We start from the raw sequence: 18,904 nt of genomic DNA on the forward strand, positions 1-18,904 counted from the left end.
TGTAACTCTGGGCTGTGGTTGGTTGCAAAAAGCGGGGCAAGTTCCGCGCTAACAAATAAACAAGCCTTATCCTGTACACAGAACAGTGGAGATGCGTCATGATGTTCAAAAATATTGAGATGCTCATTGTAAATCAGGAGTCGCCAGTTCAGCTATCTATCATGTGGGGAGAGACATAGCAGATGTCGAGGCAAGGAAAATTGGTGCCCGCAAGGGAAATCCCCCTGATACCGAGCTGGGGAATCCGCATAACTAACGCTAACAGGAAATATAGGGACAAACGATCATAGTCATACAGAACATTCGACGTAAACCATCACATCGCCGGCCCCCAGATTCTTTCCAGCCATGTACTGAACCTCATGGGCTGTACCTGATAAATCTCACTCTGGTTGACGGCATCGTTGAGGTTGACTTGGCGTACGTGATAGCGCCCATTGGCCGTTTGTAGCAGCCTCTGGTAGTAGTACCACTGTGCCCAATCCCCAGACTGCTGGCTCGCCTCTGCTAGCGCTTCAGCGTCCTGGTAGGGGTGACTAACCACACTGAACGGAACTGTGTCTGCGTCAGTAAAGAAGGCCAGAGGTAACGGAAGAAACTCAAGAACGGGGATGACTCACCCCCGCGAACGTTCGAGCACGTCCTCACCAGCTCTTGGACTGTCATGGCATCACCCCTCATCCTAAACTCCTTGGGCCAATTGTCGAGACCCATCTCGATGGCGGCCGTGACAAATTGCGCAACGTCGTATACAGATGTCAGAGAGACGTGGGCGGGCCGCCCGCTGGAGTTCGCTGGGACGATTTCGGCTCTGGCGTCCTCGATGTTGACAAGATAGTCGTTCGGGCCCTGTACTCCGCAGCCAGCCCCGATGTTGTAGGTTTGCAAGCCCCCCGGACCAAACCGTTCCATGAAGATGCCGCACGAAAAGACGGTGTAGCGCATGGGGTGTGACTTGGACTGCGACCAACGCTCCAGGAGGTCAAGAGCCGAGTGCGAACCACGGTCAAGGGGATCGTTGGCTGGCCGGTGGGAGAGATCACCCTCAAACTCGGACGGGACGAAAACTCTGACTCGAGCTTTCCGCGCTGCATCGATGAGGTTGAGCTGCTCGTTGCCCGCGATCGTTGATATTAAAAGGTCGACTCCCCGGAGGGTATACCGCAGAGTCTCAGCGTCCCCGTAGTCTATAACGGCAACCTGGCAGCCAGGACAAAATTCTTCAAGCTCAGGGTGTGGCTGTAGCATGGTCAGCGGGCCTTGTCTTCTGGGGGAGGCGCAAGAAAGACCGAAGAGGCCAACTCACTGTGCGAGATATGACGAGCAGAGCATGTGCGGTTTGGCTGATCTGCTGGGCAAGGATCTGGGCGAAGCCCCCGGCACCAGCAATGGCAATCCTCATCATGGACGGCCGGTTGCTCCTCTGTCTCATTGTGATGGTAGACTGGGGTTGAGGCTGATCCCTAAGGGCTGGGACAAGGGCGACTGCTGGGCTTGGGAAGTGACGTCTTGTGGACAGGCAAGGGAGGTGCTGGACAGAGGACTCTATATAACATCGCGACAATGATCTCATGGTTCACGGGCACAAAGAGTTGGATGTTCAACAACGCTCCTTGACTTAGCGGCGTGGGCTGCATGGTGTGGTGGTTGCGGCCGCAGTTCAAGGCAGCCAGTCCTAAAGAAAGTCGATGTGTGTCTGATAGAGACCTGATTGGTATGGCACCGAGGTCAGGGGGTGTAGGTGACTGCTTGGACAGAAGTCCAATGCCGTATTGAATACCGCATACCATTAGGCACATGTTTAAAGCGGTGGCCTAAGCCAGAAACATCCTAGCAGGACGGGAAGGTTCCTTCGATGTGGCACGGTGAGGCGAGTCTGGGCGGGTCGCGGTTATGTAGACCAAGTCTCTCGGTACTTAGTCCAGAAACCCAGGGTACATCTGCCTCGCCCCTTGAATGAAATGGGCCAGGAAGCTCTTCCCTGTGGGCGTCGGTATGGGCAACCCATGCACGCCTTCCCGGTTGTGGACTCCTGCATGCATGGCTATTCGGCCGCCATGGCTTTGGGATTCCGGGACTTTGGCATATGTCCGGGTCGAGCAATCGGGCTGATCTGCAGAATCAGATCGGTGCTGGGTGCTATTATGATGGCCGTACCATCACTACATTGTACAGACAAAAGCCGCCAACCAACGACGAGCGAAAAGGTTGAACAGAGGACGGACTCCGCCGACTCCACCGGTGCATTCGCAGAAGAGCCTTAGCAAGCAGAGCCCCCCCAGGCGAGGCATTGACTCGATCGCGGCAATTGCTCATCCCCAGATTCCGTTGGGAGTGTGATGAGAACGGAAATGGGCCAGGCTTCCATCGGCATGTGAGAGTTGTGAATCAACATCAGAGATAGACACAAGGTACAGAGCTTGTTTCTGCCAATTTGGGGGCGGGGGCCGGCCTTGCTCGGAGGGTGCTCCGCACCAAGATGGGTTGACGAAGCGGCAGGATTCTCTGCCCTACGCTCCCCTCGACGCTTGGCGGCCGTGGGTTCACGGTAGGTACCGAAGATCTCCCTGGACGGGTTGGCCCCTGAAAAATCGGAAAAATCGGCCGCAAAGGGCGACCTTCAGGAGCCGGAATTCATCATGGACGATTCAATCCACGGGTGTGGCAAGGGGGACTATTACGGATGGCTGTGAGCCAGGCAGTCAGCATCGTCAAACCCAACTCACCTCCTGTCTTGGCTACACCGCACTTGACTGAAGATCGTTTGACACAATACGTCAAGAATTCAGCATTTGGCGGCACCAAATTTAGATGAAAGCCTTGCCGCGCAAAAGACGTAGGGAAGTAGGTAGCGAGGTCTTGTGTCAAGAAAACCATGTTGGATATCGTAAGCCTGCAAAGAAGACGGAATAGCACGGCTACACACCTGTGCCGAAAGAGGCGTGTTGCAGCCCACTGCATCAGAGCTATGTATCCGTACTCCGTATTCATCGTTTGCGGAAAAGAAGCCAGCTTTCAGTCAATTTGGTCGTTAGGGGAGGAGGACCCGCAGTCTCGATAGAGGCGTTACATTGCTTTGCCGAGATTCTTCGAAAGACAAGAAGCGTGGAAAGGGGGGGCATTGGAAAAGGAGAGAGGAAAAAACGGGGGAAGGGTGAAAATGCTTACCATTTTCAAGGTCACAAAATGCAGGTACTGTGAGAGACGAAGAAGGCTAGAAGCGGGGCAGCAGCTTGCACTTTCCCGCCAATCATTCAGCAATAATCAGATGCCAAGCATCAACGCCCAACGGCCTCAGTCCAGCATCGGTCAAAGCGGGTGCAATTGGCGACGACACTCTGACAGCCCAGAAGGGAGTAGTGCAATGTGGTATTCAATTGCAAAAGACTTGGTGTGCTGCATTCTGCCCTTTCTGATGTGCTTCAACTAGATAGGCATGTACAGTACATACTTTCCCTTACGCATATCGACTTGAGGTAATACCTATCAATGAGGTCGAGCTTAGTGGGGGCCGATTCAGCTAGGTACTGTACCTTAGCATACGCGGCATCCTGCTAATGTTGAGGCAAAGGCGTGCCGGGCGAGGCTTGGATAAGGCTGTCGTCACAGCTTAAGGTTAGGCTAGAGCTCTGATTTGACGGCTTACAATGGAACAGGCGAGCGGCTCAAGGGGTGTCACCGGCAGCTGGCGTGTGAGTTTCACCGCGTGACTCAGCTGTAGCAACTTTTGATGCCTGAAGCTGGAATGACCAACAGTTCGTGCCTCTTTTCCCTTTCCGGTCTAACGAAGCCGACATTCTTTTGGAGCTGTACTTCGTACAACCGACCATAAGACGGCAATACCTACACCAGCCACCGAATCCCCAGCAACAGATGTTTCAAGATTTTCAGCAAACATCCGTTTCACAACTTCAGTACGGATAGTGCACCGCCGTTAGTACTAATTTGAACAGTACATACAAATTCAACGTTCGCCAGAGGGCCGTTGGCTACCTACCTCCCCTCGCTGAACGGCCCCTTGCAAATATCATGATCGTACCTGTAGCCAATGTATGAAAAGATTCGATTCTCCAATCGGGGCTCGGCTAGTCAAGCGATAACCATTGCAGACGGCGGCCCGCTTCCCGCAGACGCTAAATTCCCGATGTCACTCCAACTGTCCAACATGTTGCATTCGATGATGCCATGATGGGCAGGCAACATGAGCTTTCAACAATCCAAGATGTAACTACTGTAGTCACATGTTCTTAGCCGAGATTTACGCTTCTAATACAGTCGTTTATTTCCGCTTGGGGCACCTCCCGCGTCCAGACACCAGAAGTGACCACACTCGACTCGTATAGCGATGCACGAGGGAGGAGACCAAGACAGAGTGGCATCGTTAGCTGGTCGCTTTAGCAATCAACTCCACCGACGCATTTGTCGACCATGAAGATCGGTCAGAAACTAACGCAATATCTTATTAACGCCGCAAACGACTTCCAGGAAACGATATTCGGTCAAGGTTTCCCTGCTGCCTGACGCCATCCAACCAGTCCCCCAATATGGTGTTTCCCTTCTTCCTAGGTATCACAGCTCAATGCCCTCATAATGCAAACTCCCATGAGAAAAGAGACCCGGTTGTTGCCTTAAGACTCAGGCGCCCCCATCCATGCCGCTCCTAGAAACTCACTGACGAGCCTCAGCCTGCTTTTGGATATCATGCTCAGCTCCTCGCTGCTGCGTCTTGCCAGCATCGTGCCGGTCCTGATACTCGGCCTGCTTGGCGCGGTCCCCAGTCAGGCCTGCAACGGCACTTCCAACCGCTCCAGCAACCCGATCGCCAGCGCCCGACGTGTAGTCGTTCAGCTGACCGCGGGCTTCCTGCTCCTGGCCAGACAGGTTCTGCTCCCGGCCGGACTGCTTCAGACTCTGCATGCCACCAACCCGTCAGCGGCGCTCCCTCGACCCCAGGACATACGTTTCATGTGTGTTCAGCCGGCACATACCTCGTTGCCCACAACACCGCCGACGAACTCCTTGGCCGAACCAGCTGTCTGGTTCCATGAGCCGGCGGTGCGATCGGGATGGTCCTTTGTGACGGCGCCTGTGGAGGAGGCGCTCACGCCGGGGAGCTTTACGGTAGCATGGGATGCGTCGTACTCGGCCTTGGCCTTGTCCTGCTTGGCCTGTCCTTCTGCCTGTCAAAATTGTCTATCAGTATGCTAATCCAACTTTGACGATACGGTTTTAGGGCGCAGATTTACCTCGTCACCACGGCTGCCAATGATGGTGCCCACGACATTCTGAGTCGCGCCGACAGCAGAGTCGACGTACGACTTGAGGGTGGAGGTGTTATCAGAGTTGCTGCCTGACATGGTGAAGCTTTGATGAGGGTTTTTGAGTGATAGTAAAGTCAAGATTCCGAGTTAGAGGTGGTGTTTGCTGTTGTTGGTTGTCTCTTCAAATGTTTGCTGTCGATTGACTGACGAGCAAGCCAAGCAGTAGAAATAAAGGGCGTCAGGTCCATCTTGTATCCGAATGCCAGGAACACTCCACAGCAGTAGATCCTCGTTTGATCGGATGGAATTGCCATCGTCAAAGGGGTTGCTGGTGGTGGGTGATGTCATTGCCTAGCACACGGGGACCGATGACATCATAAGGGACGGAGCATCAGCCTTATGAGACTCCAACACCAGCATGTGAGAGAACTGTTTGTGTATCCACCACGCTTGTTTCGCCGGTGGCTTTGTCACATGCTCGTGGTGTAATGCGAGTAGCCTGGCATGGCAGACTTGTTGCTTCTTGGACAACCTCACTGAATCAGGGTGCGACGAAGGGCTGGTTAGCGTCCGAGACCAACCTGCTCCTGGAAACAACGGGTAGAGCATGCGCTGCAATGACTTTCTTGGACGATCCACTTTCCTTTGTCATTGCAATGCCAGCCCGATTATTGGGATACGTTAGATAGGCTCCCTGCAGGGAGATAGGGTAGATGCTGCGATGTCAGATCTCTGGGGATGTTTGCAGATGTGGTATGGTATACATCTGCAAACACAGAGATCTGTTAAGAGGAGTAGTCCAGAGGATGATTTTTGCATACAAAAATCTGGGTCGCACTAACAGACGCATCCCCTTCCGAAGTACCCCTGCCCAGCAAGCTGGTAAACTCCAGAATCTCATTTCAATCTATGGCACTACACTATACAGGTAGGATTCAGCGTCGTCAGGTCAAACCTTTGACCTTCGAGTCATCAGTGTCTACGCCTCAACCCACACTCGCCCCGCCGACTAGGACGATTAACCATTCAACACACCATGAATCTCCCAATTCAGCCCTATGACAGAAGGAATGTCACAACTGGAAGCAGAGACCTTGTGACAGGCACAAAACCAACTGTATGTCAGCGGCTACACCAAAACAAGAGGGTCCACTGGAGATGAGATACTTGAACATCAACTACGGGAGGGAGGGAGCCAACTGATTGAGTCACTGCCCGAGGTCTGTTAGCGAGGACAACACTGAAGCGGCCGCGAAGATAATTACCTTAGATCGTCTTCAACATCACATGTAGTTCTCGTACTATGCTCAGTCGTCGACAGGTCACTGGGACTTTCTGGATTGGGGCATATACCGGGCCCAATGCACCGTTCTATCATTCCTCCTCCTTGCGTCCTGTTTCCTTGGTATCCCACATAGCCTGGAGGAACAGGTCTATGAAACGGTACTACTGCTGGAACCAGGAGCGTGCCTAGAATGCTGCATTTCTGTGTCCGTTTGACCGGTCAGATAGAGAAGCGGTGGACTGCTCCTACGCCCCGCGACATGGGAAACGTGACCCATCCTCATTGTCGTGGAAGACCGTCCCATGTATCTTGACAGACTATGACGCCAAAGACTTGAGCCTGACTGACCACATTGGAGTGACAAACGGAGATGAAGCGGAGGAGCAGTGGTACTCATCGTACTCTAGGCTCGGCAGTGCTCACCCTTGGAGATGTTGAACGTGCTGTGTACTGTACACAGTACACCATCCAACGTGCTGCACCTCATCCCTGCTGGGCTGAGCTAGGGCAGCCATGAGTCTCTTCAACCTCAATCAAGCTGTAGAGTTAGCATAATATTTACTTGAATCGACTTCTAGAAACGTTAGTAAGACGAGCGCATATAATCATATCTCGGGAAACTTTAACGCGGTCGGTACGTTGCTTCTTCCTTGCTCTTGCTGTCTTCCAACCTAAATGCTCACAGACACAAACGGAGGAAAGTCCAACCTGGCCTTACTGCTGCTTAGCGCCAGTATAAACCCCCCCACCTTCACTCTCCTCGGGAGGTTCAGGTCTCAATGCCCACGCTCTTCCACTAAAGTCCCCATCAAGACCAGCTTTTAAATACGCCAAGCCATTCACCATCCCAGTGAATCCGATAATCAATTCAGCGTGCCGCTCGGACACGTCCAGATTGGGTATCGAATCATCCGCCAGAGCCTCGCTCACCCTCCCACTCGGGACGACGCTGGATTGACTGATGTCTCGCCTGGCACCAGTGATGTGTTCGAGCGGTAGGTTGTTTAGAGTTGCCGATGAACAGGATTCCGGCGATGGACACAGTCTCCTTTTTCGCACACAACAGGCAGGTGTTGTGGCTACCCATGGTATCATTCTGTGCAGCGAGCGAAGATAAACAGAATACACATATGATACACGTTGCTCGCTCCAACCCAAACAACAGCCCCAGAGGCGTTTCCGCTTGCCAATCTCGGATTTTACCTCACGTTACCCCGTGTTCAACCAGAACATGATCATGACCACCAAACCACCTACCCATACAGACTCGTACCAAACACCGAGAATCAGTGCTGAGTCCACTCGATCGTGTTCAAATCAACGCCCTCCTGGACTAGCTCCCACAGAGGGCTGAGCTCGCGGAGGAAGCCGACGCGCTCGGTGACGGCCTTCAGGACGTAGTCAATCTCCTGCTCGGTTGTGAAGCGGCCGATGCCGAACCGGATGCTGGAGTGGGCGCTCTCGTCGCTGTTGCCAAGCGCCCGCAGGACGTAGCTGGGCTCCAACGACGCCGAGGTGCACGCGCTGCCCGACGACAGGGCGACATCCTTCAGCGCCATGAGGAGCGACTCGCCCTCCACGTAGGCAAATGACACGTTGACGCAGCCCGGGTAGAAGTGCTCCGGGTCGCCGTTCTGCTGCGTGTGCTCCATAGCGAGCAGGCCATTGAGTAGCCGATCCGAGAGGAACTTGATCCTCTTCGAGTCATACTGCGGAAGCTGTTAGCACGTGCCTTGCAGAGACTGAAGAGTAGTAAATTTCGAGCGCGAGAATGACAGGAATCAGAAAAGGGTGCTGTATATCAACAAAATGGTCTGTGTCACGAGACTTCAGAAAGCCATGCATGTATTAAAGCAGTTCATCACATGTGTAGCTTGGATAGCGCCGTCGGAGAGAAAACGATATGATGACTGAAACATACCTCGAGTTCTTGCTTCGCAATGCGGCACGCCTCTCCAAACCCAACAACGAGAGCCGGAGCCAGCGTGCCGCTGCGCAGACCTCGCTCCTGTCCGCCTCCACTGATGATGGGGTCAAGCCTGACCCTTGGCCGCCGGCGGACATAGCAGGCTCCTATCCCCTTGGGGCCGTAAATTTTGTGAGACGATATCGACATCAAATCAATATTCATGGCGTTGACGTCCATGGGGATCTTGCCCACTGCCTGAGCGGCGTCTGTGTGGAAAAATACTTTGTTTTCGCGGCAGATCTTGCCAATCTCCTCCAGGGGCTGGATAACCCCGATTTCGTTGTTTACCGCCATGATGCTGACAAGTGCCGTCTCCGGGCGGATTGCCGCCTTCAACTGTTCCAGATCGATTAACCCCTTGTTGTTGACGGGCAGATAGGTGACCTCGAAGCCTTCGTCTTGCAGATGCCTGCAGCTGTCAAGCACACATTTGTGCTCCGTCTGGCTGGTGATGATGTGTTTCTTCTTCCCGGATCGCCCAAAGAATCTCGCCACGCCCTTAATGCTCATATTGTTGCTCTCGGTGGCGCCGCTGGTGAAGATAATCTCCTTTGAGTCGGCGCCGATCAGGGTCGCTATGTGCTCTCGGGCTTCCTCGACCGCCTTTTCGCTCTCCCAACCGTATGCGTGAGTCCTAGAGTGTGGGTTGCCGAACACGCCTGTGTAGTACGGCAGCATGGCGTCAAGCACCCGTGGATCTAAGGGCGTCGTGGCCTGCATATCCAGGTAGATGGGGCGCTGGCCCTCATCCATGACGGTTGCCCGCCTCAGAACGTCTGGTCGGAGATATCAGCGGATGATCGGACACATCTCGGACAAAGACAATTCTTACCAGCCATGGGGCTGACATGAGTTGTCGACCCATCCTGCCCGCTCACGGTAAGACCCGATCTCTCAAGCTCCTTCCTGTCGAGCCGAATAGCCGTTTCTACCTGGACCTGGGCATTGTCCCGCCTTGTCTCGGTCACATATGACCTTCCGCAGCTGCTGCGGGCCGAGGGCGCCGCCACCCGCAATAGAGCAGGAACCGAGGGTCGGGGAGTCGCGGGGAGTGAGGATTTCGATGCTAGACGCGATGCCTGCTTGAGAACTGATGGCGCGCGAGCAGCCATGATAGACGAGACGGTGCTGTATGGTTTGAGTTGTAAGAGAAGGAAGCGTTCTAATTCTCTCTCGGAGCGCGGGACGGAGCTTCGGTTTTGTCGTAATTCCCCACAGAAGGCGTGGGATAAATTGTTAGTGGAAGCTGAGTGCCAGCCAATGATGTCGCTTTGACAGGCAGGATGCGCTCCTTTAATTGGCTGCAGTCAACTTGGCCCCGCCTGTTCCGGCCCCACCATGGCGCATGACGCAGGAGCGTTTTCAGTTGAGTCGGCCATCTGGAATGACGACGCTAATAAATAAGCAGCAGTATCAGAGGGAACCAACAACCTACTAACTTCCACTGTAGTGGTGTAAGACGGTGAGGTAGGTAGCACAATTACATGTCAGCGCCGTGCAGTCAACATCATCACTATGGATTCCCTCTGTCATTTTCTTCCTCTCAGTAACAGAGAACAGCTCTACAGGTTAAAGTCAACCTTCTGTTTGCCTTTCCATTCGGCACTGTTTCCCGAAACCCTGCGAAAATCATTGGGCGAGCAATCGGGTTTCTGGAGAACCCGGGCAGCGCCACTTTTCATAAGCCAAGAAAAGCTGAAGTCCGGCTCCGCCCCGGGCCCATCGTCATCATCGCCGGGAAGATCAGGCGCAAGGCATCCTCAGGATTCCTCCAGTCTTCACGAGTGCCCTGACGCAGGCCAGCTTTCTATATTATCTTGCCGAACAGGCCTTCCAACCTCGCCTCCCCCACTGACCTAATAACGCTACATATTCCGCCCTCAATAACGTTAATCGATTTACACCAGGAGAATGAGCTTCCGGGGTTTCCAGAAGGGGATTGCTCGCGTAAGTTTGCTGCCGACAGGTCATAATTATTTGCACCGGACAAGCCTGACTGAGTCTCTGACGATTTCCAGGCACCTCAACAATTCAAGGCTAAATTCAACATCGGCGAGCACACCAAAGATGCCGTCTACATCGACTCGGAGCGCCGGTTCCAAGAGCTCGAGACCGAGACGAAGCACCTCCACGAGGAGAGTACCAAGTATTTCAAGGCCATCAATGACATGCTCCAGCATCAAATCGATTTCTCCAAGGCCATGACCGAGATTTACAAGCCGATTAGCGGGCGCATGTCGGATCCCGAGACACTCAAGGTGCAGGGCAATGTCGAAGGCATCCGAGCATGCGAGGAGTACGAGGCCGTCGTCAAAGAGCTGCAGGAGACCCTCGCTCCCGAGCTGGAGATGATTGACAGCAGGGTGATCCGGCCAGCCACCGAGCTCATGGACATCATCAAGGTGATCCGCAAGACGGCCACCAAGCGCGAGCACAAGAAGCTGGACTACGACCGCCACCGGGCAACGCTGAAGAAGTTGCAGGAGAAGAAGGACAAGTCAGCCAAGGACGAGAAGGCCATGTGGAAGGCCGAGAACGATGTGGAGCAGTCGACGCAAGAGTTCAACTACTTCAACGACATGCTGAAGGAGGAGTTGCCCAAGCTGTTCGCCCTGGAGCGCGAGTTCATCCAGCCGCTGTTCCAGTCCTTTTACTACATGCAGCTCAACATCTTCTACACGCTTCACGAGCGCATGCAGCGGGTAGACATCGGCTACTTTGATCTAACAATCGATCTCTTGGAGGCCTTCGAGAAGAAGCGAGGTGATATTCAGCAGCAAGCCGAAAGCTTGTCCATTGTCAAGTTCAAGACGTCAGGCCAGAAGCGCCCGCCCAAGTATGGCGGCCCACGGCCCGCCGCGATAGAAGGCCCCTCCAAGCCAGTTGGCCTGCTAGAGGCTCCCGGCTCTCAAACTCCGTCTTCAATACGAAGCCCGTCCCTATCTTCACCGCCGCCGCCAGCAGCAGCAGCAACAGCGAACGCACCGACAAAACCGCCCGCCCTCGGCCCAACATGGAAATCACGACAACAACAACCACAAAGTGAAACTGACAACAACCCTCCACCGCCGTACTCGCCCTCGGCGCCCATCTCCCCGTCACTCAGAAGCCCCTCGGCGGGATCGGCATCGGCATCGGCATCGGCAGCAGCGCTAGCAGCAGCCGCAAAGTCGAAACCGCCACCGCCCAAGCCCAAGCCAAAGGGGTTGTCAGTCGCCGCCGCCAACAAGACGGAAACGGTCACGGCGCTGTACGACTACGCCGCGCAGGCCGAGGGCGACCTAAGTTTCCGGGCCGGGGACACGATTGAGATTGTCTCGCGCACGGCCAACAGTAATGAGTGGTGGGTGGGCAGGTTGGCGGGGAAGCAAGGGCAGTTTCCTGGTAGGTTCTTTCTCGTTTGCTTTTCTTTTACCTCTAGCAGGAAATGGAGGGACCGTGATAGGTGATGTGGCTAACTCGGCTTGTGGCAGGTAACTACGTGAAGGTGAATTCATAGCTTGCGCGGCCAGGGGTAAATCTTCTTTCACCTACCCCTGGATGGTTGATGGTTGTGTTGTGATCCGGTCAGGGGGTATGTTGACAAGCCTGGCGTGGCAATGATTTAGGGGTGGTAGTGGGCTTATCAACCATACAGCTACACGGCGCGCAGTACGCGGTGACTACCTACGCTGAAGACAATATTCAATACAACAGCGGGTGTAACTACTTTGTTCAGCTTCCGGCCACCCCAAGGGAGATGATGCCGTGAGGCGAGGTCGTGCTTGGTTTCACAGGGGAGCCCGAAATCCGTTTTCTTGCCCGGCGATGGCGCTGCCTGTGTTTTCGGCTTGACTGAATTACTGCTGGTGATTACCTATGGTTGATGGTGCTACTGCCTTTTCTTGGGAATTAGGGGGTGGGGTTTGTCGGCTGGATACCCGGGTTCGTAGGTAAGTAACCTGTAGTCGTCTGTTACTCACCTCCACACATGTATGTATGCTGCTTGGAGCGTTTACGAGATAGAACCGGGGTTATTGCTATCTGAGGGAGAGAAGGGAAGGTGAATGCGATGTTTTTCGGCGTCATGGCGTGGCAACCACGGTGAAGAGGGTAAGTATTGAATACCCGAATCCCCTCCCCCCTAAACGGGAATATTGGAGAGCGAAACAACTCACCGAGGGGTTGCCTTGTGCCTTCCACTTGTCCCTCTTGTGGTAACATGTGCCCTCTCTGAGTCTGGATTTGTTGCCGATGGTTGGGGGATGAGGCTCTGCGTGAGTTGGGGTACGAGATCTTTTCCCCCCTCTCGTTGACCGGCGTTCGTAGCTGTGGTTGGTGGCGTTGGTGGCGTTGTTGGTCGTTAGGCAGTTACAAGGCACGTGGCCAACAGCAGCTGTACGTGGACCAAGTCTCTCGTCTTGTCATCACATCTTGTTCCCCCCACTCTAACCTAGCGTTGAGCGCTTCCCCTGCGGAAGCCGTGGGCGCGTTGGAGATCGAATTTTGGACGAACCTTGTGGCACCGGGACGTGGGGGGCTTAGGTGAGATTTTGTCTCAGTTGCGGCGATATAGTTCAAGTGTTGTATGTACAATACATACACGTACATGCTGCCTGGTGACGTTTGCTAAGTAGGTTTGCCGTGGGGTTTGGGGGGTTGGAGGGAAATCATACCGCAGAATTGCCAGTAGTACACCAACAAGGCGGGAATGATCTGATTCTGGTACAGATCCAGCCAAGAGATATGCTCTGCATATCAGAATTGCCTGTAACTATCCCCGTCGCCTTTGTCGCTTAACGTTATCAGATCGGACATGCATGCATGTCTGTGTATATAGGTAACCATGCTACCTTTGATATAAGTATTATGTGGCCACCACCCCACGCTGGCTTGCCGTCGCAGAAAATGGCGCTCAGGGAGAAGCAAGTGCCAAAACAAGATCTACGTGTGAGAAGTTGAAGCAGAGTACTGGGTAGTAAAGCTTGCAAGACGAGTGTGCGATGAGGTATCGTATAAGGTACCCATCGCGCTGGGGTGGGGGTCGAAAGGGGTCGAAAAAGGGGGCGATGTGTATTGTTTCCTCTGTGTTTACTTTCCCACTTCAAGACACCTCATGTCCAACCCCCCGTCTACATAGCCGTGATGTGATTCTGCCTAACAGCCTAACCATGCAAGCAACATGCAAGCTCCTGCTCTGCGGTTTCCGCACGGAAGAAATTCGGGGACACATACGTGGCAGTCCTTTCACATTGCTTGCTGTCACTCCAATTGGCCAATAATCTTCTTCCTTGGTCTACTTGCCGGTGAAACCTGCCCTGGAGGGTTGTAAACAGTAAATACCGGTGCAACTAAGGCGGGGGTCTACCGCAGCCTTACAGTCTGGATTCGCACCGGCTTGGAAACTGAAGGTTGGGCACTTCACAAAGACGGGGAAGGGTCGGATGATGCTTCTACTAGAATCTGTTCTGTAACCACCAAATTTGGAACTGGTTTCAAGACTCCTCAATCGTCGGGCAAAGGCAACAACGTAGTTACATGTAGACACGGGATTGAGGAGGGGTAATTGAAAGCTACCATGGGTCAATCCTAGCTGCATCTGGCCTCCCATCACAGCCTTGCCACGGACGCGACGTTCAGTTACAGCCAAAACTTCCCATTCATTCCTGCCGCTAGATTTCAAGGCATTGGATGGGTTTTGCTTGTTATTCGGTCAGACTGGCTTGGTAATGTAACCCGCGGCCGTGAAGGCCACTGCACAAGCTCGGTTGCAGCCCGCAGCGCTCCCCTTTTACTTGTGGCCGAAAATGCAATCTAGACGGCTTTCCTCGGTCCTGAGGGTACAGAGCAAGTTGAGCTGCATATTGGGGGTGCAAATGTGCCGCTTTCGCAACCATCTAGTATGCATGCCAACTCATGCGCTGAAATGCAATGGCTTTGTTCCCGAATTCGCTCGAAACCAGTACCGGGCTGGTCTCTGCCTCGTGCTCAAGCTGGCGGGAGAACTCCGGCCGTCCTCGCATGATCTTCATGCTCTGCTAGCGAGCAAAGTGGTAGCCTCGTAAGACCTCACGATATCTAGCTGGTTCAAACACTCTCCAGGACGAGGAATCGGGGTGGTTCGTTGCCTCAGAGACTAGACCTGCCTTCAAGTTCAGGGAGGGCCCAGATGATGCACCGAGCTGTGAGGTTGGGGGCCACCCTGCGGTGTCACAGTTCTTTCCTTTCCCTTGGTGTGGAGGGATCGTTGGAAGGTAGGACTGGCGGCTTGCTGAGTCGCCGTTGGTCGGACTCGTGGGCGTACCGGGAAGCGTGTGAAGGGGATATGCTGGAATGCCGGCTAGACGGATGAAAGGATCCCAGGAAATAAACACCAAGGCCTTTGCCTTGCCTCCAGTAGCGTAGATGAGTGAGCGATCGTCCCAACTGCCGTGTAGATTCCCAACGTGCCCTGGCGGGTTGAGAATCGCATACAGGTCGGCAAGAGCAGGATCTGTGGATGACGAGTTCAGGTCTGGCGGCCAGAATACAACAGGCTCGCTCTGGTATAGACTTGTAGTCTGTTCTAGAAACGTATCTTGGTGGTCCGATGTCGGTGCCGGCTTTGCGCATTTGCGTTGCTCAAGCTCTCTGGGCGTCAGACGGCGGCGTGAGCCCCCGCGAATGCGGATTCGCTGGTCATTCGGCTCGAAAAATGTCGAATCGTCTATTAGATCAAGGAAAGTCTGACAAGATGGGTGGTATGAACGAATCGGACATTTGCTCAGCGTAAACGTCAAATCCGACGCGCTGTCATCGCCCGGATGGACCAAATGAGGATTCCTTCGGACGGTCGCCGCAGGACTTGTTTTCTGCGTTGTCGCTCGTTCGGATCCTAATGGCTCAGTATCTGAAGACACTCGGCGTCCAGGCCCGTCCCAAGCCTGCCTGATGGCCGGATCTTGGAAGTCGATGACAGTTGTATAATATGTGCGTCTCGCTGATATGCGAGCAGAGAGCCACTCCTTTCTGGACTCGACAACCTTAAGCTGGCCGGTGGTCTCGTCTTTAAACATGCGAAGAAAGGTCCAGCGGTCGTCAATGGGCCCCTCTGCCTGATCTCTTCGCCAGAATTGCTGCCGAGGTGCTTGCTCAAAGCATTGAAAGCCGCGCCGGGTAAGAGGGAACCTGAAACAGATGTAGTAGGACACCCAGTCAACCTCCTCGACTTCAAGGCTCGTCTGGTTCGAAACTCCGTAGAAGTAGCCATCAAAGATGCCGAAAGTGACGGTGGAACCAATGTCAGAGCCAATCACGGCGCCTATATCAAGTCTTTGATCCAGCCAGTCGCCTTTGACAAGATCAAACCCACGGATCACCCAGCGGCGGTAGCCGTCCCGGCCCATCTCAGAATTGGTACCGTAGTAGAGAAACTTGTCGTCATTGCGTACAAAGATCTTGTAGGTAGAGTCGAGGGGTGCCACAATGATGATCTTACTGTTCTGGGGGTCGAAGGCAACAAGCCAGCTGGCATAGCCTCCCTCGGCGTGCTTGGCGGGGGTGTTGGCATGCGTGTACAGGCACGAGATGATGCCATAAGCGCAATACAGGAGTTGAAACCTGTACTTTGTGCCCTCCCGGCGCTCTTGGATAGCCGTGTCAACGAGTTTGCGAATGTTGACAACAATCTCGCAAGTAGCCGCATGGTGCAAGTCCAAGATGCGGAGTTGACCGCCTCGGGTATAGCAGAGAAGACCGTTCTCGTAGATCCAGGTGTCGGCATAGCCCACGATTGCCACAAGATAGGGAGAGACGGAGGTTATGGCCTCCCGGCGCTTTATAAGCCGTCTCAACTCTTTGCCGTAACGCTTACTGTTCCGAGCAATTCCGGCTTCAAGTGAGTACGGAGCTTTTGTCTAGGCTTATCCATCAGTTAAAGTGCTTGCTATGCGGAAACGTATGAGCGAGATAATTAGGTGGCCTACCTCGAGGATCAGTTTCGCAATGTTTGGTTCATGAAGCAGAAACTGGAATTTTCTGCACGACAGGCTCAAGCTGCGGATCTCGCCAAGGTCGAGATGTTGAATCACATAAGCTACGAGCTCGTATGGAAGTTTGACGAGGGACATGAGGCACCACCAGGGGAATTTCCCAGGAAGATTTGCTGGCAACCATTGAAAAAGAGGGGAGGGGAGGGGTCAAACGGGGGTCAAACGTAGAAAAGAGTTGGGAAGGGGCACATGGCAGGCAATATTTCAGCAGAAACTGCGGCCAACGAAGGCAGTTATACTTGGAAAGTCCAGAAGATCAATGACAGGAAACTGGAACGGAGAAGAAGGAGGGATACGGGTAGGTACCTGGGACCAAGGCAAGGCTCCGCGATGGGACCTTCCAGTTAGTATCGACGTCGGAGTATCGACATGGGAGGGGTGGAGTAGGACCAGAGAAAATAGGACAAATTCACACCTCTCGTATAAACCTGCATGGAATACCTCACTTGACAAGGCTCTGTTCTCCGTCAAGGCCTCCAGCCCTCGCCTCGGTTTATTCCTTTTCGGCGGGAGTATTATGACTCGACTGTTTACTATACGCACTTTCCGCGGGATAAGAGCACAGTGCCCAACGCGGCATGCCGTTTATACCGAAGGTGAATTGCTTAGCTGCAATGGTGTGTTTCCATGCGGGATGGGAATGTGATGCGGCTCTTTTCTCAGTTCCGAGAGCCATCGGCACAGGGGGCTGTCTCTCGCAAAAGTATCGTGACATGTGCAGTGTGCACAGTAGCACGAAACGATATGTGTAAGCACTCTGTAATACCGTGTACTGTACAGTGTGATTATACTGTTAGCTCGGTGCACTTCAGGTTATCGTTTGCAAAAAACTGCGGCTCTGCACACTAGCACAGCAACTCTCCAGTCCCACCCAACCTTGATCGATGCCCAAAGAGGGTAAAAAACATCGAGTGGAGTTTGGCTCAGTTGACTTGGAGCAGGCCTCCAGCGATTCAGCCAATCACATGGGGCAGATGGGGCAGCCTTAAAGACAGCTCGTTTGGGAGTTTTGAGCCTCAACTTGCCCCGCCAGGATCAGGTTCCCGGAGCTTATTCGGCCGCCTGCATCATATATGTATGTACAATCTCTCCCTAATGACAAACAACACTCGACCCAGCTTCTCAAGAACTGCCTAAACTGCCCAACGTTACATAGTTGCGTACTTGTATTGTATGTACGGTACAAGTACCTTACTTGGCCGTTTCAGCTGCAATCAATGGCTTGATTCCGAAACCCCATGACGAATGGAATTCAAGACATTATATCTTCCCCGCCCTGTCGTGCCGACGCACTTGACCCCCGCCGCATGCACAATTTGGGTATCGGCTGCATCCAGGTTGAGAACTTGAAGGTAATAAGGCCGGCATAAATGCGGCTCTTGCGGCTCTTTCAACACGTGTAGCAGCTCCCTCCGCCCACTTCTCTCAGCCGGCGAGAATCTGGACTCTTTTTCGCTTCTCACCACACGATTCCACCTGCGCTATTCGCCGGGCCCTGACAGCAACTTGTGATCCCGTGGCCATGCATCCTTGCGGATGCTAACGACGCCCACTCTCCTCACCTTTCCCTTTCCCTTTATTACCTCTTTTCCTGTCCCTAAATGGTTATATACTATATAAGTACATAAGCTATTCACTTCATGACTGTCGTGGTAGCCGCAATTGCCACACCAGCGGTGAGGAACCAGTGACAGAGAAAATCCGAGTGAAATCCGTGTAACCAACGCTAATTATCGTATTAAGAAGTGATCCGGCTGCCAAATCACTTGGCCTTCGGCTTTGATATCCAGTCACATCCAGGGCCAACCAGATACTCAAGGTGAGAAGGCTGGGCTGTCACCATAAGCTTCAGTCTGTCCAACGGGGTTGGCTGGACGCCAGCCTGGCTTTCTTCTTGAGGTCTCGTGGCATCTGACGGGCCTTTTTTCGTCCACGCGCGGGGGCTGACGGGAGCAACTTGAAGCAAAGATGAAGAGAGGCTGAAGCCACCTATTTTAGGCATGAGGCCTAAACCCGTGGAGAATTGATGCTCTCTTTACTTAAGAGGTTGTCCCAGGTGAATCAGTACCTTTCAATCAGGCCCTCATACCTCGAGCGCTCTGGAAATTACGGGTAGCCTCGGAGAGTATTGCTACCCGACTATGGCGGGAACGAGGAGAGAATTACGATGTCTATCGAGGAGAGGGCGGTCTTTGACATCAAGGTCGGCAACATTATGTCTTCCCTCCTCAGAATAGCTATACATGTCACAGTGTTGGTAATGATGTCCAACAGGTTAAGGAGCCGCCTCTCCGCGCTAGGTGTGAAGGAACTCGAGATCTGAGTATCAGACAAGCCAATACGCTGCCGCTCGCGGTGCGTGTCGGCTGGTGATTCTGCA

General features: G+C 53.5%; 4 protein-coding genes across 4 annotated transcripts; all 4 read right to left on the bottom strand.

Moving 5' to 3' along the window:
- Positions 1-316: 316 nt before the first annotated feature.
- On the bottom strand, positions 317-1,432 carry N656DRAFT_771012 (NAD(P)-binding protein; the record flags this gene model as incomplete). The annotated part of the gene is made up of 3 exons (XM_064813818.1): positions 317-555; positions 621-1,239; positions 1,307-1,432. The coding sequence occupies 3 exons, from the start codon at positions 1,430-1,432 to the stop codon at positions 317-319; spliced, it is 984 nt and encodes a 327-aa protein (XP_064666990.1).
- A 2,917-nt stretch (positions 1,433-4,349) lies between these two features.
- N656DRAFT_782985 (uncharacterized protein) lies at positions 4,350-5,553 on the bottom strand. Its single transcript, XM_064815861.1, has 3 exons — positions 5,247-5,553; positions 4,989-5,180; positions 4,350-4,911 (listed from the first exon to the last, which is right to left on the bottom strand). The coding sequence occupies exons 1-3, from the start codon at positions 5,355-5,357 to the stop codon at positions 4,669-4,671; spliced, it is 546 nt and encodes a 181-aa protein (XP_064666991.1). The 5' UTR covers positions 5,358-5,553; the 3' UTR covers positions 4,350-4,668.
- A 2,279-nt stretch (positions 5,554-7,832) lies between these two features.
- Positions 7,833-10,910, bottom strand: N656DRAFT_791842 (cysteine desulfurase; the record flags this gene model as incomplete). The annotated part of the gene is made up of 4 exons (XM_064817020.1): positions 7,833-8,255; positions 8,468-9,291; positions 9,348-9,643; positions 10,732-10,910. 4 exons carry the CDS (start codon positions 10,908-10,910, stop codon positions 7,833-7,835), a joined length of 1,722 nt encoding a protein of 573 aa, XP_064666992.1.
- A 3,622-nt stretch (positions 10,911-14,532) lies between these two features.
- Positions 14,533-16,602, bottom strand: N656DRAFT_800937 (uncharacterized protein; the record flags this gene model as incomplete). Its single annotated transcript, XM_064818060.1, has 2 exons — positions 14,533-16,389; positions 16,459-16,602. The coding sequence occupies 2 exons, from the start codon at positions 16,600-16,602 to the stop codon at positions 14,533-14,535; spliced, it is 2,001 nt and encodes a 666-aa protein (XP_064666993.1).
- Positions 16,603-18,904: the final 2,302 nt, after the last annotated feature.

This window comes from Canariomyces notabilis (assembly GCF_033297395.1).
Source record: "Canariomyces notabilis strain CBS 508.74 unplaced genomic scaffold N656scaffold_25, whole genome shotgun sequence".
Lineage (NCBI taxonomy): Eukaryota > Fungi > Ascomycota > Sordariomycetes > Sordariales > Chaetomiaceae > Canariomyces > Canariomyces notabilis.